We start from the raw sequence: 27,521 nt of genomic DNA on the forward strand, positions 1-27,521 counted from the left end.
CTCTCTGCTGCCTACTGTCTGAAGGCAGAGGCTTCTAGACCCTGCTGTCTCTCTCTCTCTCTCTCTCTCTCTGCTACCTACTGTCTGAAGGAAGAGGATTCTAGACCCTGCTGTCTCTCTCTCTCTCTCTCTCTGCTACCTACTGTCTGAAGGAAGAGGATTCTAGACCCTGCTGTCTCTCTCTCTCTCTCTGCTGCCTACTGTCTGAACGCAGAGGCTTCTAGACCCTGCTGTCTCTCTCTCTCTCTCTCTCTGCTACCTACTGTCTGAAGGAAGAGGATTCTAGACCCTGCTGTCTCTCTCTCTCTCTCTCTGCTGCCTGTTGTCTGAAGGAAGAGGCTTCTAGACCCTGCTGTCTCTCTCTCTCTCTCTCTCTCTGCTGCCTACTGTCTGAAGGCAGAGGCTTCTAGACCCTGCTGTCTCTCTCTCTCTCTCTCTGCTACCTACTGTCTGAAGGAAGAGGATTCTAGACCCTGCTGTCTCTCTCTCTCTCTCTGCTACCTACTGTCTGAAGGAAGAGGATTCTAGACCCTGCTGTCTCTCTCTCTCTCTCTGCTGCCTACTGTCTGAAGGCAGAGGCTTCTAGACCCTGCTGTCTCTCTCTCTCTCTCTCTGCTGCCTACTGTCTGAAGGAAGAGGCTTCTAGACCCTGCTGTCTCTCTCTCTCTCTCTCTCTGCTACCTACTGTCTGAAGGAAGAGGATTCTAGACCCTGCTGTCTCTCTCTCTCTCTCTCTGCTGCCTGTTGTCTGAAGGAAGAGGCTTCTAGACCCTGCTGTCTCTCTCTCTCTCTCTCTCTCTGCCACCTACTGTCTGAAGGCAGAGGCTTCTAGACCCTGCTGTCTCTCTCTCTCTGCTGCCTACTGTCTGAAGGCAGAGGCTTCTAGACCCTGCTGTCTCTCTCTCTCTCTCTCTCTCTGCTGCCTGTTGTCTGAAGGCAGAGGCTTCTAGACCCTGCTGTCTCTCTCTCTCTCTCTGCTGCCTACTGTCTGAAGGCAGAGGCTTCTAGACCCTGCTGTGTCTCTCTCTCTCTCTCTGCTGCCTACTGTCTGAAGGCAAAGGCCTCTAGACCCTGCTGTCTCTCTCTCTCTCTCTGCTGCCTACTGTCTGAAGGCAGAGGCTTCTAGATCCTGCTGTCTCTCTCTCTCTCTCTCTCTGCTGCCTACTGTCTGAAGGAAGAGGCTTCTAGACCCTGCTGTCTCTCTCTCTCTCTCTCTCTGCTGCCTACTGTCTGAAGGAAGAGGCTTCTAGACCCTGCTGTCTCTCTCTCTCTCTCTCTCTGCTACCTACTGTCTGAAGGAAGAGGATTCTAGACCCTGCTGTCTCTCTCTCTCTCTCTCTCTGCTGCCTACTGTCTGAAGGCAAAGGCTTCTAGACCCTACTGTCTCTCTCTCTCTCTCTGCTGCCTACTGTCTGAAGGCAGAGGCTTCTAGACCCTGCTGTCTCTCTCTCTCTCTCTCTCTGCTACCTACTGTCTGAAGGAAGAGGATTCTAGACCCTGCTGTCTCTCTCTCTCTCTCTCTCTCTCTGCTGCCTACTGTCTGAAGGAAGAGGCTTCTAGACCCTGCTGTCTCTCTCTCTCTGCTGCCTACTGTCTGAAGGAAGAGGCTTCTAGACCCTGCTGTCTCTCTCTCTCTCTCTGCTGCCTACTGTCTGAAGGCAGAGGCTTCGAGACCCTGCTGTCTCTCTCTCTCTCTCTCTCTGCCACCTACTGTCTGAAGGAAGAGGCTTCTAGACCCTGCTGTCTCTCTCTCTCTCTCTCTGCTGCCTGTTGTCTGAAGGCAGAGGCTTCTAGACCCTGCTGTCTCTCTCTCTCTCTGCTGCTTACTGTCTGAAGGAAGAGGCTTCTAGACCCTGCTGTCTCTCTCTCTCTCTCTCTCTCTCTCTCTGCTGCCTGTTGTCTGAAGGAAGAGGCTTCTAGATCCTGCTGTCTCTCTCTCTGCTGCCTACTGTCTGAAGGAAGCTCTCTCTCTCTCTCTCTCTCTCTCTGCTGCCTACTGTCTGAAGGAAGAGGCTTCTAGACCCTGCTGTCTCTCTCTCTCTCTCTGCTGCCTACTGTCTGAAGGCAGAGGCTTCTAGACCCTGCTGTCTCTCTCTCTCTCTCTGCTGCCTACTGTCTGAAGGAAGAGGCTTCTAGACCCTGCTGTCTCTCTCTCTCTCTCTCTGCTGCCTACTGTCTGAAGGCAGAGGCTTCTAGACCCTGCTGTCTCTCTCTCTCTCTCTCTGCTGCCTACTGTCTGAAGGCAGAGGCTTCTAGACCCTGCTGTCTCTCTCTCTCTCTCTCTCTGCCACCTACTGTCTGAAGGAAGAGGCTTCTAGACCCTGCTGTCTCTCTCTCTCTCTCTGCTGCCTGTTGTCTGAAGGCAGAGGCTTCTAGACCCTGCTGTCTCTCTCTCTCTGCTGCTTACTGTCTGAAGGAAGAGGCTTCTAGACCCTGCTGTCTCTCTCTCTCTCTCTCTCTCTCTGCTGCCTGTTGTCTGAAGGAAGAGGCTTCTAGATCCTGCTGTCTCTCTCTCTCTCTCTCTCTCTGCTGCCTACTGTCTGAAGGAAGAGGCTTCTAGACCCTGCTGTCTCTCTCTCTCTCTCTGCTACCTACTGTCTGAAGGAAGAGGCTTCTAGACCCTGCTGTCTCTCTCTCTCTCTCTCTCTCTCTGCTGCCTACTGTCTGAAGGAAGAGGCTTCTAGACCCTGCTGTCTCTCTCTCTCTCTCTCTCTCTCTGCTGCCTACTGTCTGAAGGAAGAGGCTTCTAGACCCTGCTCTCTCTCTCTCTCTCTCTCTCTCTCTCTCTGCTGCCTACTGTCTGAAGGAAGAGGCTTCTAGACCCTGCTGTCTCTCTCTCTCTCTGTGCTACCTACTGTCTGAAGGAAGAGGCTTCTAGACCCTGCTGTCTCTCTCTCTCTGCCACCTACTGTCTCAAGGAAGAGGCTTCGTGACCCTGCTGTCTCTCTCTCTCTCTCTGCTACCTGTTGTCTGAAGGCAGAGGCTTCTAGACCCTGCTGTCTCTCTCTCTCTCTCTCTGCTGCCTGTTGTCTGAAGGCAGAGGCTTCTAGACCCTGCTGTCTCTCTCTCTCTCTCTGCTGCCTACTGTCTGAAGGAAGAGGCTTCTAGACCCTGCTGTCTCTCTCTCTCTCTCTCTCTCTGCTACCTACTGTCTGAAGGAAGAGGCTTCTAGACCCTGCTGTCTCTCTCTCTCTCTGCTACCTACTGTCTGAAGGCAGAGGCTTCTAGACCCTGCTGTCTCTCTCTCTCTCTCTGCTGCCTGTTGTCTGAAGGCAGAGGCTTCTAGACCCTGCTGTCTCTCTCTCTCTCTGCTCTGCTACCTGTTGTCTGAAGGCAGAGGCTTCTAGACCCTGCTGTCTCTCTCTCTCTCTCTGCTGCCTACTGTCTGAAGGCAGAGGCTTCTAGACCCTGCTGTCTCTCTCTCTCTCTCTCTCTGCCACCTACTGTCTGAAGGAAGAGGCTTCTAGACCCTGCTGTCTCTCTCTCTCTCTCTCTCTCTGCTGCCTGTTGTCTGAAGGCAGAGGCTTCTAGACCCTGCTGTCTCTCTCTCTCTGCTGCCTACTGTCTGAAGGAAGAGGCTTCTAGACCCTGCTGTCTCTCTCTCTCTGTCTGCTGCCTACTGTCTGAAGGCAGAGGCTTCTAGACCCTGCTGTCTCTCTCTCTCTCTCTCTGCTGCCTACTGTCTGAAGGAAGAGGCTTCTAGACCCTGCTGTCTCTCTCTCTCTCTCTCTGCTACCTACTGTCTGAAGGAAGAGGCTTCTAGACCCTGCTGTCTCTCTCTCTCTCTGCTGCCTGTTGTCTGAAGGCAGAGGATTCTAGACCCTGCTGTCTCTCTCTCTCTCTCTCTCTGCTGCCTACTGTCTGAAGGCAGAGGCTTCTAGACCCTGCTGTCTCTCTCTCTCTCTCTCTGCTGCCTACTGTCTGAAGGCAGAGGCTTCTAGACCCTGCTGTCTCTCTCTCTCTCTGCTGCCTGTTGTCTGAAGGAAGAGGCTTCTAGACCCTGCTGTCTCTCTCTCTCTCTCTCTCTCTGCTGCCTACTGTCTGAAGGAAGAGGCTTCTAGACCCTGCTGTCTCTCTCTCTCTCTCTCTCTGCTGCCTACTGTCTGAAGGAAGAGGCTTCTAGACCCTGCTGTCTCTCTCTCTCTCTCTCTCTGCCACCTACTGTCTGAAGGCAGAGGCTTCTAGACCCTGCTGTCTCTCTCTCTCTCTCTCTCTGCTGCCTGTTGTCTGAAGGCAGAGGCTTCTAGACCCTGCTGTCTCTCTCTCTCTCTGCTGCCTACTGTCTGAAGGAAGAGGCTTCTAGATCCTGCTGTCTCTCTCTCTCTCTCTGCTGCCTACTGTCTGAAGGCAGAGGCTTCTAGACCCTGCTGTCTCTCTCTCTCTCTCTGCTGCCTACTGTCTGAAGGCAGAGGCTTCTAGACCCTGCTGTCTCTCTCTCTCTCTGCTGCCTACTGTCTGAAGGCAGAGGCTTCTAGACCCTGCTGTCTCTCTCTCTCTCTGCTACCTACTGTCTGAAGGCAGAGGCTTCTAGACCCTGCTGTCTCTCTCTCTCTCTCTGCTACCTACTGTCTGAAGGCAGAGGCTTCTAGACCCTGCTGTCTCTCTCTCTCTCCCTCTCTCTCTCTGCTGCCTGTTGTCTGAAGGAAGAGGCTTCTAGATCCTGCTGTCTCTCTCTCTCTGCTGCCCACTGTCTGAAGGAAGAGGCTTCTAGATCCTGCTGTCTCTCTCTCTCTCTCTCTCTCTCTGTCCTGCCTACTGTCTGAAGGAAGAGGCTTCTAGACCCTGCTGTCTCTCTCTCTCTCTCTCTCTCTGCTGCCTACTGTCTGAAGGAAGAGGCTTCTAGACCCTGCTGTCTCTCTCTCTCTCTCTGCTACCTACTGTCTGAAGGCAGAGGCTTCTAGACCCTGCTGTCTCTCTCTCCCTCTCTGCTGCCTACTGTCTGAAGGCAGAGGCTTCTAGACCCTGCTGTCTCTCTCTCTCTCTCTCTCTCTCTGCTACCTGTTGTCTGAAGGCAGAGGCTTCTAGACCCTGCTGTCTCTCTCTCTCTCTCTCTGCTGCCTACTGTCTGAAGGCAGGGGCTTCTAGACCCTGCTGTCTCTCTCTCTCTCTCTCTGCTGCCTACTGTCTGAAGGAAGAGGCTTCTAGACCCTGCTGTCTCTCTCTCTCACTCTGCTACCTACTGTCTGAAGGAAGAGGCTTCTAGACCCTGCTGTCTCTCTCTCTCTCTCTCTCTCTCTCTGCTACCTACTGTCTGAAGGCAGAGGCTTCTAGACCCTGCTGTCTCTCTCTCTCTCTCTGCTACCTGTTGTCTGAAGGCTGAGGCTTCTAGACCCTGCTGTCTCTCTCTCCCTCTCTGCTGCCTACTGTCTGAAGGCAGGGGCTTCTAGACCCTGCTGTCTCTCTCTCTCTCTCTGCTGCCTACTGTCTGAAGGAAGAGGCTTCTAGACCCTGCTGTCTCTCTCTCTCTCTCTCTCTCTCTCTGCTACCTACTGTCTGAAGGAAGAGGCTTCTAGACCCTGCTGTCTCTCTCTCTCTCTCTCTCTCTCTGCTACCTACTGTCTGAAGGAAGAGGCTTCTAGACCCTGCTGTCTCTCTCTCTCTCTCTCTCTCTCTGCTACCTACTGTCTGAAGGCAGAGGCTTCTAGACCCTGCTGTCTCTCTCTCTCTCTCTGCTACCTGTTGTCTGAAGGCAGAGGCTTCTAGACCCTGCTGTCTCTCTCTCTCTCTCTGCTGCCTACTGTCTGAAGGCAGAGGCTTCTAGACCCTGCTGTCTCTCTCTCTCTCTCTCTGCTGCCTACTGTCTGAAGGCAGAGGCTTCTAGACCCTGCTGTCTCTCTCTCTCTCTCTCTCTGCTGCCTGTTGTCTGAAGGAAGAGGCTTCTAGACCCTGCTGTCTCTCTCTCTCTCTGCTGCCTACTGTCTGAAGGCAGAGGCTTCTAGACCCTGCTGTCTCTCTCTCTCTCTCTCTCTGCCACCTACTTTCTGAAGGAAGAGGCTTCTAGACCCTGCTGTCTCTCTCTCTCTCTCTGCTACCTACTGTCTGAAGGCAGAGGCGTCTAGACCCTGCTGTGTCTCTCTCTCTCTCTCTCTGCTGCCTGTTGTCTGAAGGCAGAGGCTTCTAGACCCTGCTGTCTCTCTCTCTCTGCTGCCTACTGTCTGAAGGAAGAGGCTTCTAGACCCTGCTGTCTCTCTCTCTCTCTCTCTCTCTGCCTACTGTCTGAAGGAAGAGGCTTCTAGACCCTGCTGTCTCTCTCTCTCTCTCTCTGCCTACTGTCTGAAGGAAGAGGCTTCTAGACCCTGCTGTCTCTCTCTCTCTCTCTCTCTCTCTGCCTACTGTCTGAAGGAAGAGGCTTCTAGACCCTGCTGTCTCTCTCTCTCTCTCTGCTACCTACTGTCTTCAGGCAGAGGCTTCTAGACCCTGCTGTCTGTCTCTCTCTCTCTCTCTGCTGCCTACTGTCTGAAGGAAGAGGCTTCTAGACCCTGCTGTCTCTCTCTCTCTCTCTCTGCTGCCTACTGTCTGAAGGAAGAGGCTTCTAGACCCTGCTGTCTCTCTCTCTCTCTCTCTCTCTCTCTGCTACCTGTTGTCTGAAGGCAGAGGCTTCGAGACCCTGCTGTCTCTCTCTCTCTCTCTCTCTGCTGCCTGTTGTCTGAAGGCAGAGGCTTCTAGACCCTGCTGTCTCTCTCTCTCTCTCTGCTGCCTACTGTCTGAAGGAAGAGGCTTCTAGACCCTGCTGTCTCTCTCTCTCTCTGCTACCTACTGTCTGAAGGCAGAGGCTTCTAGACCCTGCTGTCTCTCTCTCTCTCTCTCTGCTGCCTGTTGTCTGAAGGCAGAGGCTTCTAGACCCTGCTGTCTCTCTCTCTCTCTGCTCTGCTACCTGTTGTCTGAAGGCAGAGGCTTCTAGACCCTGCTGTCTCTCTCTCTCTCTCTGCTGCCTACTGTCTGAAGGCAGAGGCTTCTAGACCCTGCTGTCTCTCTCTCTCTCTCTCTCTGCCACCTACTGTCTGAAGGAAGAGGCTTCTAGACCCTGCTGTCTCTCTCTCTCTCTCTCTCTCTGCTGCCTGTTGTCTGAAGGCAGAGGCTTCTAGACCCTGCTGTCTCTCTCTCTCTGCTGCCTACTGTCTGAAGGAAGAGGCTTCTAGACCCTGCTGTCTCTCTCTCTCTGCTGCCTACTGTCTGAAGGAAGAGGCTTCTAGACCCTGCTGTCTCTCTCTCTCTGTCTGCTGCCTACTGTCTGAAGGCAGAGGCTTCTAGACCCTGCTGTCTCTCTCTCTCTCTCTCTCTGCTACCTACTGTCTGAAGGAAGAGGCTTCTAGACCCTGCTGTCTCTCTCTCTCTCTCTCTGCTGCCTACTGTCTGAAGGCAGAGGCTTCTAGACCCTGCTGTCTCTCTCTCTCTGCTGCCTACTGTCTGAAGGAAGAGGCTTCTAGACCCTGCTGTCTCTCTCTTTCTGTCTGCTGCCTACTGTCTGAAGGCAGAGGCTTCTAGACCCTGCTGTCTCTCTCTCTCTGCTGCCTACTGTCTGAAGGAAGAGGCTTCTAGACCCTGCTGTCTCTCTCTCTCTGCTGCCTACTGTCTGAAGGAAGAGGCTTCTAGACCCTGCTGTCTCTCTCTCTCTGCTGCCTACTGTCTGAAGGCAGAGGCTTCTAGACCCTGCTGTCTCTCTCTCTCTCTGCTGCCTACTGTCTGAAGGCAGAGGCTTCTAGACCCTGCTGTCTCTCTCTCTCTCTGCTACCTACTGTCTGAAGGCAGAGGCTTCTAGACCCTGCTGTCTCTCTCTCTCTCTCTGCTACCTACTGTCTGAAGGCAGAGGCTTCTAGACCCTGCTGTCTCTCTCTCTCTCTCTCTCTCTGCTGCCTGTTGTCTGAAGGAAGAGGCTTCTAGATCCTGCTGTCTCTCTCTCTCTGCTGCCCACTGTCTGAAGGAAGAGGCTTCTAGATCCTGCTGTCTCTCTCTCTCTCTCTGTCCTGCCTACTGTCTGAAGGAAGAGGCTTCTAGACCCTGCTGTCTCTCTCTCTCTCTCTCTCTCTGCTGCCTACTGTCTGAAGGAAGAGGCTTCTAGACCCTGCTGTCTCTCTCTCTCTCTCTGCTACCTACTGTCTGAAGGCAGAGGCTTCTAGACCCTGCTGTCTCTCTCTCCCTCTCTGCTGCCTACTGTCTGAAGGCAGAGGCTTCTAGACCCTGCTGTCTCTCTCTCTCTCTCTCTCTGCTACCTGTTGTCTGAAGGCAGAGGCTTCTAGACCCTGCTGTCTCTCTCTCTCTCTCTCTGCTGCCTACTGTCTGAAGGCAGGGGCTTCTAGACCCTGCTGTCTCTCTCTCTCTCTCTCTGCTGCCTACTGTCTGAAGGAAGAGGCTTCTAGACCCTGCTGTCTCTCTCTCTCTCTCTCTGCTACCTACTGTCTGAAGGAAGAGGCTTCTAGACCCTGCTGTCTCTCTCTCTCTCTGCTACCTACTGTCTGAAGGCAGAGGCTTCTAGACCCTGCTGTCTCTCTCTCTCTCTCTGCTACCTGTTGTCTGAAGGCAGAGGCTTCTAGACCCTGCTGTCTCTCTCTCCCTCTCTGCTGCCTACTGTCTGAAGGAAGAGGCTTCTAGACCCTGCTGTCTCTCTCTCTCTCTCTCTCTGCTGCCTACTGTCTGAAGGCAGGGGCTTCTAGACCCTGCTGTCTCTCTCTCTCTCTCTCTGCTGCCTACTGTCTGAAGGAAGAGGCTTCTAGACCCTGCTGTCTCTCTCTCTCTCTGCTACCTACTGTCTGAAGGAAGAGGCTTCTAGACCCTGCTGTCTCTCTCTCTCTCTCTCTCTCTCTGCTACCTACTGTCTGAAGGAAGAGGCTTCTAGACCCTGCTGTCTCTCTCTCTCTCTCTCTGCTACCTACTGTCTGAAGGCAGAGGCTTCTAGACCCTGCTGTCTCTCTCTCTCTCTCTCTGCTACCTGTTGTCTGAAGGCAGAGGCTTCTAAACCCTGCTGTCTCTCTCTCTCTCTCTGCTGCCTACTGTCTGAAGGCAGAGGCTTCTAGACCCTGCTGTCTCTCTCTCTCTCTCTCTGCTGCCTACTGTCTGAAGGCAGAGGCTTCTAGACCCTGCTGTCTCTCTCTCTCTCTCTCTCTGCTGCCTGTTGTCTGAAGGCAGAGGCTTCTAGACCCTGCTGTCTCTCTCTCTCTGCTGCCTACTGTCTGAAGGAAGAGGCTTCTAGACCCTGCTGTCTCTCTCTCTCTGCTGCCTACTGTCTGAAGGAAGAGGCTTCTAGACCCTGCTGTCTCTCTCTCTCTGTCTGCTGCCTACTGTCTGAAGGCAGAGGCTTCTAGACCCTGCTGTCTCTCTCTCTCTCTCTCTGCTACCTACTGTCTGAAGGAAGAGGCTTCTAGACCCTGCTGTCTCTCTCTCTCTCTCTCTGCTGCCTACTGTCTGAAGGCAGAGGCTTCTAGACCCTGCTGTCTCTCTCTCTCTGCTGCCTACTGTCTGAAGGAAGAGGCTTCTAGACCCTGCTGTCTCTCTCTTTCTGTCTGCTGCCTACTGTCTGAAGGCAGAGGCTTCTAGACCCTGCTGTCTCTCTCTCTCTGCTGCCTACTGTCTGAAGGAAGAGGCTTCTAGACCCTGCTGTCTCTCTCTCTCTCTCTCTCTGCCACCTACTTTCTGAAGGAAGAGGCTTCTAGACCCTGCTGTCTCTCTCTCTCTCTCTGCTACCTACTGTCTGAAGGCAGAGGCTTCTAGACCCTGCTGTGTCTCTCTCTCTCTCTCTCTGCTGCCTGTTGTCTGAAGGCAGAGGCTTCTAGACCCTGCTGTCTCTCTCTCTCTGCTGCCTACTGTCTGAAGGAAGAGGCTTCTAGACCCTGCTGTCTCTCTCTCTCTCTCTCTCTCTCTGCTACCTACTGTCTGAAGGAAGAGGCTTCTAGACCCTGCTGTCTCTCTCTCTCTCTCTCTCTCTGCCTACTGTCTGAAGGAAGAGGCTTCTAGACCCTGCTGTCTCTCTCTCTCTGCTACCTACTGTCTTCAGGCAGAGGCTTCTAGACCCTGCTGTCTCTCTCTCTCTCTGCTACCTACTGTCTGAAGGCAGAGGCTTCTAGACCCTGCTGTCTCTCTCTCTCTCTGCTATCTACTGTCTGAAGGCAGAGGCTTCTAGACCCTGCTGTCTCTCTCTCTCTCTGCTACCTACTGTCTGAAGGCAGAGGCTTCTAGACCCTGCTGTCTCTCTCTCTCTCTCTCTCTCTCTGCTGCCTGTTGTCTGAAGGCAGAGGCTTCTAGACCCTGCTGTCTCTCTCTCTCTCTGCTCTGCTACCTGTTGTCTGAAGGCAGAGGCTTCTAGACCCTGCTGTCTCTCTCTCTCTCTCTGCTGCCTACTGTCTGAAGGCAGAGGCTTCTAGACCCTGCTGTCTCTCTCTCTCTCTGCTACCTACTGTCTGAAGGCAGAGGCTTCTAGACCCTGCTGTCTCTCTCTCTCTCTCTCTGCTGCCTGTTGTCTGAAGGCAGAGGCTTCTAGACCCTGCTGTCTCTCTCTCTCTCTGCTCTGCTACCTGTTGTCTGAAGGCAGAGGCTTCTAGACCCTGCTGTCTCTCTCTCTATCTCTGCTGCCTACTGTCTGAAGGCAGAGGCTTCTAGACCCTGCTGTCTCTCTCTCTCTCTCTCTCTGCCACCTACTGTCTGAAGGAAGAGGCTTCTAGACCCTGCTGTCTCTCTCTCTCTCTCTCTCTCTGCTGCCTGTTGTCTGAAGGCAGAGGCTTCTAGACCCTGCTGTCTCTCTCTCTCTGCTGCCTACTGTCTGAAGGAAGAGGCTTCTAGACCCTGCTGTCTCTCTCTCTCTGCTGCCTACTGTCTGAAGGAAGAGGCTTCTAGACCCTGCTGTCTCTCTCTCTCTGTCTGCTGCCTACTGTCTGAAGGCAGAGGCTTCTAGACCCTGCTGTCTCTCTCTCTCTCTGCTACCTACTGTCTGAAGGAAGAGGCTTCTAGACCCTGCTGTCTCTCTCTCTCTCTCTCTGCTGCCTACTGTCTGAAGGCAGAGGCTTCTAGACCCTGCTGTCTCTCTCTCTCTGCTGCCTACTGTCTGAAGGAAGAGGCTTCTAGACCCTGCTGTCTCTCTCTTTCTGTCTGCTGCCTACTGTCTGAAGGCAGAGGCTTCTAGACCCTGCTGTCTCTCTCTCTCTGCTGCCTACTGTCTGAAGGAAGAGGCTTCTAGACCCTGCTGTCTCTCTCTCTCTGCTGCCTACTGTCTGAAGGAAGAGGCTTCTAGACCCTGCTGTCTCTCTCTCTCTGCTGCCTACTGTCTGAAGGCAGAGGCTTCTAGACCCTGCTGTCTCTCTCTCTCTCTGCTGCCTACTGTCTGAAGGCAGAGGCTTCTAGACCCTGCTGTCTCTCTCTCTCTCTGCTACCTACTGTCTGAAGGCAGAGGCTTCTAGACCCTGCTGTCTCTCTCTCTCTGCTACCTACTGTCTGAAGGCAGAGGCTTCTAGACCCTGCTGTCTCTCTCTCTCTCTCTCTCTCTGCTGCCTGTTGTCTGAAGGAAGAGGCTTCTAGATCCTGCTGTCTCTCTCTCTCTGCTGCCCACTGTCTGAAGGAAGAGGCTTCTAGATCCTGCTGTCTCTCTCTCTCTCTCTCTCTCTCTGTCCTGCCTACTGTCTGAAGGAAGAGGCTTCTAGACCCTGCTGTCTCTCTCTCTCTCTCTCTCTCTGCTGCCTACTGTCTGAAGGAAGAGGCTACTAGACCCTGCTGTCTCTCTCTCTCTCTGCTACCTGTTGTCTGAAGGCAGAGGCTTCTAGACCCTGCTGTCTCTCTCTCTCTCTCTCTGCTGCCTACTGTCTGAAGGCAGGGGCTTCTAGACCCTGCTGTCTCTCTCTCTCTCTCTCTGCTGCCTACTGTCTGAAGGAAGAGGCTTCTAGACCCTGCTGTCTCTCTCTCTCTCTCTCTCTCTCTCTCTGCTACCTACTGTCTGAAGGAAGAGGCTTCTAGACCCTGCTGTCTCTCTCTCTCTCTCTCTCTCTCTCTGCTACCTACTGTCTGAAGGAAGAGGCTTCTAGACCCTGCTGTCTCTCTCTCTCTCTCTCTCTCTCTCTCTGCTACCTACTGTCTGAAGGCAGAGGCTTCTAGACCCTGCTGTCTCTCTCTCTCTCTCTGCTACCTGTTGTCTGAAGGCAGAGGCTTCTAGACCCTGCTGTCTCTCTCTCTCTCTCTCTGCTGCCTACTGTCTGAAGGCAGAGGCTTCTAGACCCTGCTGTCTCTCTCTCTCTCTCTCTGCTGCCTACTGTCTGAAGGCAGAGGCTTCTAGACCCTGCTGTCTCTCTCTCTCTCTCTCTCTGCTGCCTGTTGTCTGAAGGCAGAGGCTTCTAGACCCTGCTGTCTCTCTCTCTCTGCTGCCTACTGTCTGAAGGAAGAGGCTTCTAGACCCTGCTGTCTCTCTCTCTCTGCTGCCTACTGTCTGAAGGAAGAGGCTTCTAGACCCTGCTGTCTCTCTCTCTCTGTCTGCTGCCTACTGTCTGAAGGCAGAGGCTTCTAGACCCTGCTGTCTCTCTCTCTCTCTCTCTCTCTGCTACCTACTGTCTGAAGGAAGAGGCTTCTAGACCCTGCTGTCTCTCTCTCTCTCTCTCTGCTGCCTACTGTCTGAAGGCAGAGGCTTCTAGACCCTGCTGTCTCTCTCTCTCTGCTGCCTACTGTCTGAAGGAAGAGGCTTCTAGACCCTGCTGTCTCTCTCTTTCTGTCTGCTGCCTACTGTCTGAAGGCAGAGGCTTCTAGACCCTGCTGTCTCTCTCTCTCCGCTGCCTACTGTCTGAAGGAAGAGGCTTCTAGACCCTGCTGTCTCTCTCCCTCTCTCTCTCTGCCACCTACTTTCTGAAGGAAGAGGCTTCTAGACCCTGCTGTCTCTCTCTCTCTCTCTGCTACCTACTGTCTGAAGGCAGAGGCTTCTAGACCCTGCTGTGTCTCTCTCTCTCTCTCTCTGCTGCCTGTTGTCTGAAGGCAGAGGCTTCTAGACCCTGCTGTCTCTCTCTCTCTGCTGCCTACTGTCTGAAGGAAGAGGCTTCTAGACCCTGCTGTCTCTCTCTCTCTCTCTCTCTCTCTGCTACCTACTGTCTGAAGGAAGAGGCTTCTAGACCCTGCTGTCTCTCTCTCTCTCTCTCTCTCTGCCTACTGTCTGAAGGAAGAGGCTTCTAGACCCTGCTGTCTCTCTCTCTCTGCTACCTACTGTCTTCAGGCAGAGGCTTCTAGACCCTGCTGTCTGTCTCTCTCTCTCTCTCTGCTGCCTACTGTCTGAAGGAAGAGGCTTCTAGACCCTGCTGTCTCTCTCTCTCTCTCTCTGCTACCTGTTGTCTGAAGGCAGAGGCTTCGAGACCCTGCTGTCTCTCTCTCTCTCTCTCTCTGCTGCCTGTTGTCTGAAGGCAGAGGCTTCTAGACCCTGCTGTCTCTCTCTCTCTCTCTGCTGCCTACTGTCTGAAGGAAGAGGCTTCTAGACCCTGCTGTCTCTCTCTCTCTCTCTCTCTCTCTGCTGCCTGTTGTCTGAAGGCAGAGGCTTCTAGACCCTGCTGTCTCTCTCTCTCTCTGCTCTGCTACCTGTTGTCTGAAGGCAGAGGCTTCTAGACCCTGCTGTCTCTCTCTCTCTCTCTGCTGCCTACTGTCTGAAGGCAGAGGCTTCTAGACCCTGCTGTCTCTCTCTCTCTCTCTCTCTGCCACCTACTGTCTGAAGGAAGAGGCTTCTAGACCCTGCTGTCTCTCTCTCTCTCTCTCTCTCTGCTGCCTGTTGTCTGAAGGCAGAGGCTTCTAGACCCTGCTGTCTCTCTCTCTCTGCTTCCTACTGTCTGAAGGAAGAGGCTTCTAGACCCTGCTGTCTCTCTCTCTCTGCTGCCTACTGTCTGAAGGAAGAGGCTTCTAGACCCTGCTGTCTCTCTCTCTCTGTCTGCTGCCTACTGTCTGAAGGCAGAGGCTTCTAGACGCTGCTGTCTCTCTCTCTCTCTCTGCTACCTACTGTCTGAAGGAAGAGGCTTCTAGACCCTGCTGTCTCTCTCTCTCTCTCTCTGCTGCCTACTGTCTGAAGGCAGAGGCTGCTAGACCCTGCTGTCTCTCTCTCTCTGCTGCCTACTGTCTGAAGGAAGAGGCTTCTAGACCCTGCTGTCTCTCTCTTTCTGTCTGCTGCCTACTGTCTGAAGGCAGAGGCTTCTAGACCCTGCTGTCTCTCTCTCTCTGCTGCCTACTGTCTGAAGGAAGAGGCTTCTAGACCCTGCTGTCTCTCTCTCTCTGCTGCCTACTGTCTGAAGGAAGAGGCTTCTAGACCCTGCTGTCTCTCTCTCTCTGCTGCCTACTGTCTGAAGGCAGAGGCTTCTAGACCCTGCTGTCTCTCTCTCTCTCTCTCTCTCTGCTACCTACTGTCTGAAGGAAGAGGCTTCTAGACCCTGCTGTCTCTCTCTCTCTCTCTGCTGCCTACTGTCTGAAGGAAGAGGCTTCTAGACCCTGCTGTCTCTCTCTCTCTCTCTCTGCTGCCTACTGTCTGAAGGAAGAGGCTTCTAGACCCTGCTGTCTCTCTCTCTCTGCTGCCTACTGTCTGAAGGAAGAGGCTTCTAGACCCTGCTGTCTCTCTCTTTCTGTCTGCTGCCTACTGTCTGAAGGCAGAGGCTTCTAGACCCTGCTGTCTCTCTCTCTCTGCTGCCTACTGTCTGAAGGAAGAGGCTTCTAGACCCTGCTGTCTCTCTCTCTCTGCTGCCTACTGTCTGAAGGAAGAGGCTTCTAGACCCTGCTGTCTCTCTCTCTCTGCTGCCTACTGTCTGAAGGCAGAGGCTTCTAGACCCTGCTGTCTCTCTCTCTCTCTCTCTCTGCTGCCTGTTGTCTGAAGGAAGAGGCTTCTAGACCCTGCTGTCTCTCTCTCTCTGCTGCCTACTGTCTGAAGGCAGAGGCTTCTAGACCCTGCTGTCTCTCTCTCTCTCTCTCTCTGCTGCCTACTGTCTGAAGGAAGAGGCTTCTAGACCCTGCTGTCTCTCTCTCTCTCTCTCTCTCTCTCTGCTGCCTACTGTCTGAAGGCAGAGGCTTCTAGACCCTGCTGTCTCTCTCTCTCTCTCTCTCTCTGCTACCTACTGTCTGAAGGCAGAGGCTTCTAGACCCTGCTGTCTCTCTCTCTCTCTCTGCTACCTACTGTCTGAAGGCAGAGGCTTCTAGACCCTGCTGTCTCTGTCTCTCTCTCTCTCTCTCTCTGCTGCCTGTTGTCTGAAGGAAGAGGCTTCTAGATCCTGCTGTCTCTCTCTCTCTGCTGCCCACTGTCTGAAGGAAGAGGCTTCTAGATCCTGCTGTCTCTCTCTCTCTCTCTCTCTGCTGCCTACTGTCTGAAGGAAGAGGCTTCTAGACCCTGCTGTCTCTCTCTCTCTCTCTGCTGCCTACTGTCTGAAGGAAGAGGCTTCTAGACCCTGCTGTCTCTCTCTCTCTGCTACCTGTTGTCTGAAGGCAGAGGCTTCTAGACCCTGCTGTCTCTCTCTCTCTCTCTGCTGCCTACTGTCTGAAGGCAGGGGCTTCTAGACCCTGCTGTCTCTCTCTCTCTCTGCTGCCTACTGTCTGAAGGAAGAGGCTTCTAGACCCTGCTGTCTCTCTCTCTCTCTCTCTCTCTCTGCTGCCTACAGTCTGAAGGAAGAGGCTTCTAGACCCTGCTGTCTCTCTCTCTCTCTCTGCTACCTACTGTCTGAAGGCAGAGGCTTCTAGACCCTGCTGTCTCTCTCTCTCTCTCTGCTGCCTACTGTCTGAACGCAGAGGCTTCTAGACCCTGCTGTCTCTCTCTCTCTCTGCTGCCTACTGTCTGAAGAAAGAGGCTTCTAGACCCTGCTGTCTCTCTCTCTCTGCTACCTGTTGTCTGAAGGCAGAGGCTTCTAGACCCTGCTGTCTCTCTCTCTCTCTCTGCTGCCTACTGTCTGAAGGAAGAGGCTTCGAGACCCTGCTGTCTCTCTCTCTCTCTCTCTCTCTCTCTCTGCTACCTACTGTCTGAAGGAAGAGGCTTCTAGACCCTGCTGTGTCTCTCTCTCTCTCTGCTGCCTACTGTCTGAAGGCAGAGGCTTCTAGACCCTGCTGTCTCTCTCTCTCTCTCTCTCTCTCTGCTACCTACTGTCTGAAGGCAGAGGCTTCTAGACCCTGCTGTCTCTCTCTCTCTCTCTGCTACCTGTTGTCTGAAGGCAGAGGCTTCTAGACCCTGCTGTCTCTCTCTCTCTCTCTCTGCTGCCTACTGTCTGAAGGCAGAGGCTTCTAGACCCTGCTGTCTCTCTCTCTCTCTCTCTCTCTCTCTGCTGCCTGTTGTCTGAAGGAAGAGGCTTCTAGACCCTGCTGTCTCTCTCTCTCTCTGCTGCCTACTGTCTGAAGGCAGAGGCTTCTAGACCCTGCTGTCTCTCTCTCTCTCTGTCTGCTGCCTACTGTCTGAAGGCAGAGGCTTCTAGACCCTGCTGTCTCTCTCTCTCTCTCTCTGCTGCCTACTGTCTGAAGGCAGAGGCTTCTAGACCCTGCTGTCTCTCTCTCTCTCTGTCTGCTGCCTACTGTCTGAAGGCAGAGGCTTCTAGACCCTGCTGTCTCTCTCTCTCTCTCTGCTGCCTACTGTCTGAAGGAAGAGGCTTCTAGACCCTGCTGTCTCTCTCTCTGCTGCCTACTGTCTGAAGGAAGAGGCTTCTAGACCCTGCTGTCTCTCTCTCTGCTGCCTACTGTCTGAAGGCAGAGGCTTCTAGACCCTGCTGTCTCTCTCTCTCTCTCTCTCTCTCTGCTACCTCCTGTCTGAAGGAAGAGGCTTCTAGACCCTGCTGTCTCTCTCTCTCTCTCTCTGCTGCCTACTGTCTGAAGGAAGAGGCTTCTAGACCCTGCTGTCTCTCTCTCTCTGCTGCCTACTGTCTGAAGGCAGAGGCTTCTAGACCCTGCTGTCTCTCTCTCTCTCTGCTACCTACTGTCTGAAGGAAGAGGCTTCTAGACCCTGCTGTCTCTCTCTCTCTCTCTGCTGCCTACTGTCTGAAGCAAGAGGCTTCTAGACCCTGCTGTCTCTCTCTCTCTCTCTCTGCTGCCTACTGTCTGAAGGAAGAGGCTTCTAGACCCTGCTGTCTCTCTCTCTCTCTCTCTCTGCTACCTACTGTCTGAAGGAAGAGGCTTCTAGACCCTGCTGTCTCTCTCTCTCTCTCTGCTACCTACTGTCTGAAGGCAGAGGCTTCTAGACCCTGCTGTCTCTCTCTCTCTGCTGCCTGTTGTCTGAAGGAAGAGGCTTCTAGACCCTGCTGTCTCTCTCTCTCTCTGCTGCCTACTGTCTGAAGGAAGAGGCTTCTAGACCCTGCTGTTTCTCTCTCTCTCTCTCTCTGCTGCCTACTGTCTGAAGGCAGAGGCTTCTAGAGCCTGCTGTCTCTCTCTCTCTCTCTGTGCTGCCTGTTGTCTGAAGGAAGAGGCTTCTAGACCCTGCTGTCTCTCTCTCTCTCTCTGTGCTGCCTGTTGTCTGAAGGAAGAGGCTTCTAGACCCTGCTGTCTCTCTCTCTCTCTCTCTCTCTGCTGCCTACTGTCTGAAGGAAGAGGATTCTCGACCCTGCTGTCTCTCTCTCTCTCTCTCTCTCCCTGCTGCCTACTGTCTGAAGGCAGAGGCTTCTAGACCCTGCTGTCTCTCTCTCTCTCTCTGCTGCCTACTGTCTGAAGGCAGAGGCTTCTAGACCCTGCTGTCTCTCTCTCTCTCTCTGCTGCCTACTGTCTGAAGGCAGAGGCTTCTAGACCCCGCTGTCTCTCTCTCTCTCTCTGCTGCCTGTTGTCTGAAGGCAGAGGATTCTAGACCCTGCTGTCTCTCTCTCTCTCTCTCTCTGTGCTACCTACTGTCTGAAGGAAGAGGCTTCTAGACCCTGCTGTCTCTCTCTCTCTCTCTCTGCTGCCTGTTGTCTGAAGGCAGAGGCTTCTAGACCCTGCTGTCTCTCTCTCTCTCTCTGCTGCCTACTGTCTGAAGGAAGAGGCTTCTAGACCCTGCTGTCTCTCTCTCTCTCTCTGCTGCCTACTGTCTGAAGGAAGAGGCTTCTAGACCCTGCTGTCTCTCTCTCTCTCTCTCTCTGCTGCCTACTGTCTGAAGGAAGAGGCTTCTAGACCCTGCTGTCTCTCTCTCTCTCTCTGCTGCCTACTGTCTGAAGGCAGAGGCTTCTAGACCCTGCTGTCTCTCTCTCTCTCTCTGCTGCCTACTGTCTGAAGGCAGAGGCTTCTAGACCCTGCTGTCTCTCTCTCTCTCTGCTGCCTACTGTCTGAAGGCAGAGGCTTCTAGACCCTGCTGTCTCTCTCTCTCTCTCTCTCTCTGCTGCCTACTGTCTGAAGGAAGAGGCTTCTAGACCCTGCTGTCTCTCTCTCTCTGCTGCCTACTGTCTGAAGGCAGAGGCTTCTAGACCCTGCTGTGTCTCTCTCTCTCTCTCTCTCTGCTGCCTACTGTCTGAAGGCAGAGGCTTCTAGACCCTGCTGTCTCTCTCTCTCTCTCTCTCTCTGCTGCCTACTGTCTGAAGGCAGAGGCTTCTAGACCCTGCTGTCTCTCTCTCTCTCTCTCTGCTACCTACTGTCTGAAGGCAGAGGCTTCTAGACCCTGCTGTCTCTCTCTCTCTCTCTGCTGCCTACTGTCTGAAGGAAGAGGCTTCTAGACCCTGCTGTCTCTCTCTCTCTCTCTGCTGCCTACTGTCTGAAGGAAGAGGCTTCTAGACCCTGCTGTCTCTCTCTCTCTCTCTGCTACCTACTGTCTGAAGGAAGAGGCTTCTAGACCCTGCTGTCTCTCTCTCTCTGCTGCCTACTGTCTGAAGGAAGAGGCTTCTAGACCCTGCTGTCTCTCTCTCTCTCTCTCTCTCTGCTGCCGACTGTCTGAAGGAAGAGGCTTCTAGACCCTGCTGTCTCTCTCTCTCTCTCTGCTGCCTACTGTCTGAAGGAAGAGGCTTCTAGACCCTGCTGTCTCTCTCTCTCTCTCTGCTGCCTACTGTCTGAAGGCAGAGGCTTCTAGACCCTGCTGTCTCTCTCTCTCTCTCTCTCTGCTGCCTACTGTCTGAAGGCAGACGCTTCTAGACCCTGCTGTCTCTCTCTCTCTCTCTCTCTCTGCTGCCTCCTGTCTGAAGGCAGAGGCTTCTAGACCCTGCTGTCTCTCTCTCTCTCTCTCTCTCTGCTACCTACTGTCTGAAGGCAGAGGCTTCTAGACCCTGCTGTCTCTATATCTCTCTCTCTCTCTCTGCTGCCTACTGTCTGAAGGAAGAGGCTTCTAGACCCTGCTGTCTCTCTCTCTCTCTCTGCTGCCTACTGTCTGAAGGAAGAGGATTCTAGACCCTGCTGTCTCTCTCTCTCTCTCTGCTGCCTACTGTCTGAAGGAAGAGGCTTCTAGACCCTGCTGTCTCTCTCTCTCTGCTGCCTACTGTCTGAAGGAAGAGGCTTCTAGACCCTGCTGTCTCTCTCTCTCTCTCTCTCTGCTACCTACTGTCTGAAGGAAGAGGCTTCTAGACCCTGCTGTCTCTCACTCTCTCTCTCTCTCTGCTGCCTACTGTCTGAAGGAAGAGGCTTCTAGACCCTGCTGTCTCTCTCTGCTACCTACTGTCTGAAGGAAGAGGCTTCTAGACCCTGCTGTCTCTCTCTCTCTCTCTCTCTCTGCTGCCTACTGTCTGAAGGAAGAGGCTTCTAGACCCTGCTGTCTCTCTCTCTCTCTCTCTCTGCTGCCTACTGTCTGAAGGAAGAGGCTTCTAGACCCTGCTGTCTCTCTCTCTCTGCTGCCTACTGTCTGAAGGAAGAGGCTTCTAGACCCTGCTGTCTCTCTCTCTCTCTCTGCTGCCTACTGTCTGAAGGAAGAGGCTTCTAGACCCTGCTGTCTCTCTCTCTCTCTGCTCTGCTACCTGTTGTCTGAAGGAAGAGGCTTCTAGACCCTGCTGTCTCTCTCTCTCTCTCTGCTGCCTACTGTCTGAAGGAAGAGGCTTCTAGACCCTGCTGTCTCTTTCTCTCTCTCTCTCTCTGCTGCCTACTGTCTGAAGGAAGAGGCTTCTAGACCCTGCTGTCTCTCTCTCTCTCTGCTGCCTACTGTCTGAAGGAAGAGGCTTCTAGACCCTGCTGTCTCTCTCTCTCTCTCTGCTGCCTACTGTCTGAAGGAAGAGGCTTCTAGACCCTGCTGTCTCTCTCTCTCTGCTGCCTACTGTCTGAAGGAAGAGGCTTCTCGACCCTGCTGTCTCTCTCTCTCTCTCTCTCTGCTGCCTACTGTCTGAAGGAAGAGGCTTCTAGACCCTGCTGTCTCTCTCTCTCTCTCTGCTGCCTACTGTCTGAAGGAAGAGGCTTCTAGACCCTGCTGTCTCTCTCTCTCTCTCTGCTGCCTACTGTCTGAAGGAAGAGGCTTCTAGACCCTGCTGTCTCTCTCTCTCTCTCTCTCTCTCTGCTGCCTACTGTCTGAAGGAAGTGGCTTCTAGACCCTGCTGTCTCTCTCTCTCTCTCTGCTGCCTACTGTCTGAAGGAAGAGGCTTCTAGACCCTGCTGTCTCTCTCTCTCTCTCTCTCTGCTGCCTACTGTCTGAAGGAAGAGGCTTCTAGACCCTGCTGTCTCTCTCTCTCTCTCTGCTGCCTACTGTCTGAAGGAAGAGGCTTCTAGACCCTGCTGTCTCTCTCTCTCTGCTGCCTACTGTCTGAAGGCAGAGGCTTCTAGACCCTGCTGTCTCTCTCTCTCTCTCTCTCTGCCACCTACTGTCTGAAGGAAGAGGCTTCTAGACCCTGCTGTCTCTCTCTCTCTCTCTCTCTGCTGCCTATTGTCTGAAGGAAGAGGCTTCTAGACCCTGCTGTATCTCTCTCTCTTTCTCTCTGCTGCCTACTGTCTGAAGGAAGAGGCTTCTAGACCCTGCTGTCTCTCTCTCTCTCTCTCTCTCTCTGCTGCCTACTGTCTGAAGGAAGAGGCTTCTAGACCCTGCTGTCTCTCTCTCTCTCTCTCTGCTGCCTACTGTCTGAAGGAAGAGGCTTCTAGACCCTGCTGTCTCTCTCTCTCTCTCTGCTGCCTACTGTCTGAAGGAAGAGGCTTCTAGATCCTGCTGTCTCTCTCTCTCTCTCTCTCTGCTGCCTACTGTCTGAAGGCAGAGGCTTCTAGACCCTGCTGTCTCTCTCTCTCTCTCTCTCTCTCTGCTGCCTACTGTCTGAAGGCAGAGGCTTCTAGACCCTGCTGTGTCTCTCTCTCTCTCTCTCTCTGCTGCCTACTGTCTGAAGGCAGAGGCTTCTAGACCCCGCTGTCTCTCTCTCTCTGCTGCCTACTGTCTGAAGGAAGAGGCTTCTAGACCCTGCTGTCTCTCTCTCTCTCTCTGCTACCTACTGTCTGAAGGAAGAGGCTTCTAGACCCTGCTGTCTCTCTCTCTCTCTCTCTGCTGCCTACTGTCTGAAGGAAGAGGCTTCTAGACCCTGCTGTCTCTCTCTCTCTGCTGCCTACTGTCTGAAGGAAGAGGCTTCTAGACCCTGCTGTCTCTCTCTCTCTCTCTCTCCCTGCTGCCTACTGTCTGAAGGCAGAGGCTTCTAGACCCTGCTGTCTCTCTCTCTCTCTCTGCTGCCTACTGTCTGAAGGCAGAGGCTTCTAGACCCTGCTGTCTCTCTCTCTCTCTCTCTGCTGCCTACTGTCTGAAGGCAGAGGCTTCTAGACCCCGCTGTCTCTCTCTCTCTCTCTGCTGCCTACTGTCTGAAGGAAGAGGCTTCTAGACCCTACTGTCTCTCTCTCTCTGCTGCCTACTGTCTGAAGGAAGAGGCTTCTAGACCCTGCTGTCTCTCTCTCTCTCTCTGCTACCTACTGTCTGAAGGAAGAGGCTTCTAGACCCTGCTGTCTCTCTCTCTCTGCTGCCTACTGTCTGAAGGAAGAGGCTTCTAGACCCGGCTGTCTCTCTCTCTCTCTCTGCTGCCTACTGTCTGAAGGAAGAGGCTTCTAGACCCTGCTGTCTCTCTCTCTCTCTCTGCTGCCTACTGTCTGAAGGCAGAGGCTTCTAGACCCTGCTGTCTCTCTCTCTCTCTCTGCTGCCTACTGTCTGAAGGCAGAGGCTTCTAGACCCTGCTGTCTCTCTCTCTCTCTCTGTCTGCTACCTACTGTCTGAAGGCAGAGGCTTCTAGACCCTGCTGTCTCTCTCTCTCTCTCTCTCTGTCTGCTGCCTACTGTCTGAAGGAAGAGGCTTCTAGACCCTGCTGTCTCTCTCTGCTACCTACTGTCTGAAGGAAGAGGCTTCTAGACCCTGCTGTCTCTCTCTCTCTCTCTCTCTTTCTGCTGCCTACTGTCTGAAGGAAGAGGCTTCTAGACCCTGCTGTCTCTCTCTCTCTCTGCTGCCTACTGTCTGAAGGAAGAGGCTTCTAGACCCTGCTGTCTCTCTCTGCTACCTACTGTCTGAAGGAAGAGGCTTCTAGACCCTGCTGTCTCTCTCTCTCTCTCTCTTTCTGCTGCCTACTGTCTGAAGGAAGAGGCTTCTAGACCCTGCTGTCTCTCTCTCTCTCTGCTGCCTACTGTCTGAAGGAAGAGGCTTCTAGACCCTGCTGTCTCTCTCTCTCTCTCTCTCTGCTGCCTACTGTCTGAAGGAAGAGGCTTCTAGACCCTGCTGTCTCTCTCTCTCTCTCTGCTGCCTACTGTCTGAAGGAAGAGGCTTCTAGACCCTGCTGTCTCTCTCTCTCTCTCTGCTGCCTACTGTCTGAAGGAAGAGGCTTCTAGATCCTGCTGTCTCTCTCTCTCTGTCTGCTGCCTACTGTCTGAAGGCAGAGGCTTCTAGACCCTGCTGTCTCTCTCTCTCTGCTGCCTACTGTCTGAAGGCAGAGGCTTCTAGACCCTGCTGTCTCTCTCTCTCTCTCTCTCTCTCGCTGTCTGTTGTCTGAAGGCAGAGGATTCTAGACTCTGCTGTCTCTCTCTCTCTCTCTCTCTCGCTGTCTGCCTGATATTTCTTTGGGTCTACAGTGAAAACCATCACAAACTGAAAAAGATAACATCCATCTGGAAGCCTCGACTGAAGAAACTAACTGGGAGGTGTCCATTTTACACCCCACTTTCCCCTCTGTGGCTGTGTGGAGGGTGGGGGTGAGTTAAGTGTGGGGGGGGGGGGGGGGGTTAGAGATTAGATAGTAGTTAATCAGTTGTATTTGTTGCCTATTTAGTTATAGATACTGTTAATAATAAAAAAGTCAATTATGTGATGACACCCTGGGCCAGTGCGAAGTTAATTCCAGCCCCTTAGAGGGCTGCAAGTACATTAGATGTGAATTTAAAATACCCACACTCTTTGGCTGCCCAATAACACCAGACACCAGCTTTGTAAATTTAAACACTATTAACTTTTTGTTTCCAACAGTATCTATTATTTTTTTTATAAATTTAGATTCCTCAATTATTTTTTTCCAATTGACGAACAATTTCCCAATTTAGCGTGGCCAATCCACCGACCCTGCACATCTTTGGGTTGTTGGGGCGAGACCCACGCAGACACGGGGAGAATGTGCAAACTCCACACGGACAGTGACCCGGGGCCGGGATCGAACCTGAGACATTGGCGCCGTGAGGCAGCAGTGCTAACCACTGCAGCACCCTGCCGCCCGACAGTATCCAGAATTAAATAGGTAACAAACGCAACTGGTTAGCTGCTATCCAATCTATAACCCCCCACCTTTAAAGCATCCGCACTCTGTATACACACACACACACACATACACAGGGGAAAGTGGGGTGCAAAATGGACGTATCCCAGTTAGTTTCTTCAGTCGAGCCTTCCAGATGTCATCTTTTCTTTTAGCTTGTGATGTTTTTCACTGTAGACCCACAGAAATATCAGGCAGACAGCGAGAGAGAGAGAGAGCTTCTTCTTTCAGGGTCTGGGAGCTTCTTCCTTCAGACAGTAGGCAGCAGAGAGAGAGAGAGAGAGCTGCTTCCACCTTGAGGGTCCTGTGGCTTCTCCTGGGTTCTCTCCAAAAAGAACTCCATCTGACAGGAACCAATCGCTGACAGTTGCCGGGCAGAATACTAACCCTGGCCAATCCATTGGCCACCAGCCAACCAATCGAAACAAACTCCTCCAATCCAATCTCTTGGGTGACATAAAGTCTGGGTTCTTCTGTCCAAAATACAAAACTGTATAACCCAGTGTACCAATTTGACACTGAGTTCCTTATTTCCTCTGCTCAACTTAAAGGCATGTCTCTATTAATGATCCATGGACCAAAAACAACGAAGATAAAGAAATAGGAATGAAGGGAGTGGACAGGAAGGAACAGTACATTGGTTGCCACATTTCATAAATTGAAACATTGGTTACATTTCATAAGTGCTTCATTGCCTGGAAGGCGTTTTGGGATTTCCTAAGGTCATGAAAGTTGCTATATAAATGCAGGTATTTTAATAAATGCCAATAACAGATGACTCAAATGCTTGAAATGCTAAATCCTATAATGCAGAATAAAGCCATTCAGCTCTCCAGACCTGTGCTGGCTCTGTGGGAGAGTGACCCAATGAGTTTCTGCTCGTTCCCCAGAGACTTGCAATTTAGTTTTCTTTTCAAGTACTTATCCAATTTCTTTTGAAGCTTACTATTGAATCAAGGCGTCTGCTCCAGATCGTAGCAACATGGGCAGCGAGGTAGCACAGTGGTTAGCACTACTGCTTCACAGCACCAGGGTCCCAGGTTTGATTCCCGGCTTGGGTCACTGTCTGTGTGGAGTCTGCACATTCTACCCGTGTCTGCGTGGGTTTCCTCCGGGTGCTCTGGTTTCCTCCCACAGTCCAAAGATGTGCAGGCTAGGTGGATTGGCCATGCCAAATTGCCTCAAAGTGTCCAAAGGTTAAGTGAGGTGGGTTATAGGGTTACGGGGATCGGGCCTGGGTAGGGTGCTCTTTCAGTGCAGACTCAGTGGGCCGAATGGCCTCCTTCTGCACTGTAGAGTTTCTATGTCTGTATTTCATTTCAGAACCCACAAACCTATCAAAGTGCAAATGAGTACCACTGATTTGGCATTTTGTTCCAGAGCTGTAAGCTTAGCACAGAGACCTTGAAGTGGGGAGGAGAGGGTGGAATCCCACAAAATGTATGGCAAATGCTGACAATTCTGAGAGTGGTTTCCCCAGCTTCATGGACAACCCCTGGGGACAGCGCTGCATGTACAGAGCCTGGAAACTGCAGACACAGCTTTGCCCAGTCACTTACTTTTCCAACAAGCTTTCCCCTTCTGTTCATACAGATGTAATGTCCGGTCTCCGCTCCTCGGATTCTCACTCGACTGTCGAACGTGTCTGTTTCCACCAGGAGTTTAGCTGCAAGAAGAAAGACCGCCATTAAAATAACGACTTTCCTCAAAGAGGCACTGGATCCACACCTGCTCAGGCCACACGGACAGACACAGAACCCAGTGAAGGTATCACTGTTACTGGGGAGAAAATACCCAGGCCGCACGGACAGACACAGAACACAATGAGGGTATCACTGTTACTGGGGATAAAATGCCCAGGCCGCACGGACAGACACAGAACACAATGAGGGTATCACTGTTACTGGGGATAAAATACCCAGGCCACACGGACAGACACAGAACCCAGTGACGGTATCACCGTTACTGGGGATAAAATACCCAGGCCACACGGACACAGAACACAATGAGGGTATCATTGTTACTGGGGATAAAATACCCAGGCCACACGGACAGACACAGAACACAATGAGGGTATCACTGTTACTGGGGATAAAATACCCAGGCCACACGGACAGAGACAGAACCCAGTGAAGGTATCACTGTTACTGGGGATAAAATACCCAGGCCACACGGACAGACACAGAACCCAGTGAAGGTATCACTGTTACTGGGGATAAAATGCTGAGTCCACGGACAGACACAGAACACAATGAAGGTATCACTGTTACTGGGGATAAAATGCTCAGGCCACACGGACAGACACAGAACCCAGTGAAGGTATCACTGTTACTGGGGATAAAATACCCAGGCCACACGGACAGACACAGAACACAATGAGGGTATCACTGTTACTGGGGATAAAATACCCAGGCCACACGGACAGACACAGAACACAATGAAGGTATCACTGTTACTGGGGATAAAATACCCAGGCCACACGGACAGACACAGAACACAATGAGGGTATCACTGTTACTGGGGATAAAATACCCAGGCCACACGGACAGACACAGAACACAATGAGGGTATCACTGTTACTGGGGATAAAATACCCAGGCCACACGGACAGACACAGAACACAATGAGGGTATCACTGTTACTGGGGATAAAATACCCAGGCCACACGGACAGACACAGAACACAATGAGGGTATCACTGTTACTGGGGATAAAATGCTGAGGCCACACGGACAGACACAGAACACAATGAGGGTATCACTGTTCCTGGGGATAAAATACCCAGGCCACACGGACAGACACAGAACACAATGAGGGTATCACTGTTACTGGGGATAAAATACCCAGGCCACACGGACAGACACAGAACACAATGAGGGTATCACTGTTACTGGGGATAAAATACCCAGGCCACACGGACAGACACAGAACACAATGAGGGTATCACTGTTACTGGGGATAAAATACCCAGGCCACACGGACAGACACAGAACACAATGAGGGTATCACTGTTACTGGGGATAAAATACCCAGGCCACAGCGACAGACACAGAACACAATGAGGGTATCACTGTTACTGGGGATAAAATGCCCAGGCCACACGGACAGACACAGAACACAATGAAGGTATCACTGTTACTGGGGATAAAATACCCAGGCCACACGGACAGACACAGAACACAATGAGGGTATCACTGTTACTGGGGATAAAATACCCAGGCCACACGGACAGACACAGAACACAATGAGGGTATCACTGTTACTGGGGATAAAATACACAGGCCGCACGGACAGACACAGAACACAATGAGGGTATCACTGTTACTGGGGATAAAATACCCAGGCCACACGGACACAGAACACAATGAGGGTATCTCTGTTACTGGGGATAAAATGCTGAGGCCACACGGACAGACACAGAACACAATGAGGGTATCACTGTTACTGGGGATAAAATGCTGAGGCCACGGACAGACACAGAACACAATGAGGGTATCACTGTTACTGGGGATACAATACCCAGGCCACACGGACAGACACAGAACACAATGAGGGTATCTCTGTTACTGGGGATAAAATACCCAGGCCACACGGACAGACACAGAACACAATGAGGGTATCACTGTTACTGGGGATAAAATACCCAGGCCACACGGACACAGAACACAATGAGGGTATCACTGTTACTGGGGATAAAATGCTGAGGCCACGGACAGACACAGAACACAATGAGGGTATCACTGTTACTGGGGATAAAATACCCAGGCCACACGGACAGACACAGAACACAATGAGGGTATCACTGTTACTGGGGATAAAATACCCAGGCCACACGGACAGACAAAGAACACAATGAGGGTATCACTGTTACTGGGGATAAAATGCCCAGGCCACACGGACAGACACAGAACACAATGAGGGTATCACTGTTACTGGGGATAAAATACCCAGGCCACAAGGACAGACACAGAACACAATGAGGGTATCACTGTTACTGGGGATAAAATAC

General features: G+C 52.6%; 1 protein-coding gene across 2 annotated transcripts in view; it reads right to left on the bottom strand.

The window, feature by feature from the left end:
- The window catches only part of LOC140396723 (fibroblast growth factor 17-like), a 99,554-nt gene that overhangs the window by 14,920 nt on the left and 57,113 nt on the right, over window positions 1-27,521 (bottom strand). For both annotated transcript variants that reach the window (XM_072485469.1, XM_072485468.1), the window contains exon 4: window positions 25,073-25,179. In XM_072485469.1, coding sequence (XP_072341570.1) covers window positions 25,073-25,179 — 107 coding nt within the window. The remainder of the gene's footprint in view (window positions 1-25,072; window positions 25,180-27,521) is intronic.

Source organism: Scyliorhinus torazame, chromosome 20, assembly GCF_047496885.1.
Source record: "Scyliorhinus torazame isolate Kashiwa2021f chromosome 20, sScyTor2.1, whole genome shotgun sequence".
Taxonomy (NCBI): domain Eukaryota; kingdom Metazoa; phylum Chordata; class Chondrichthyes; order Carcharhiniformes; family Scyliorhinidae; genus Scyliorhinus; species Scyliorhinus torazame.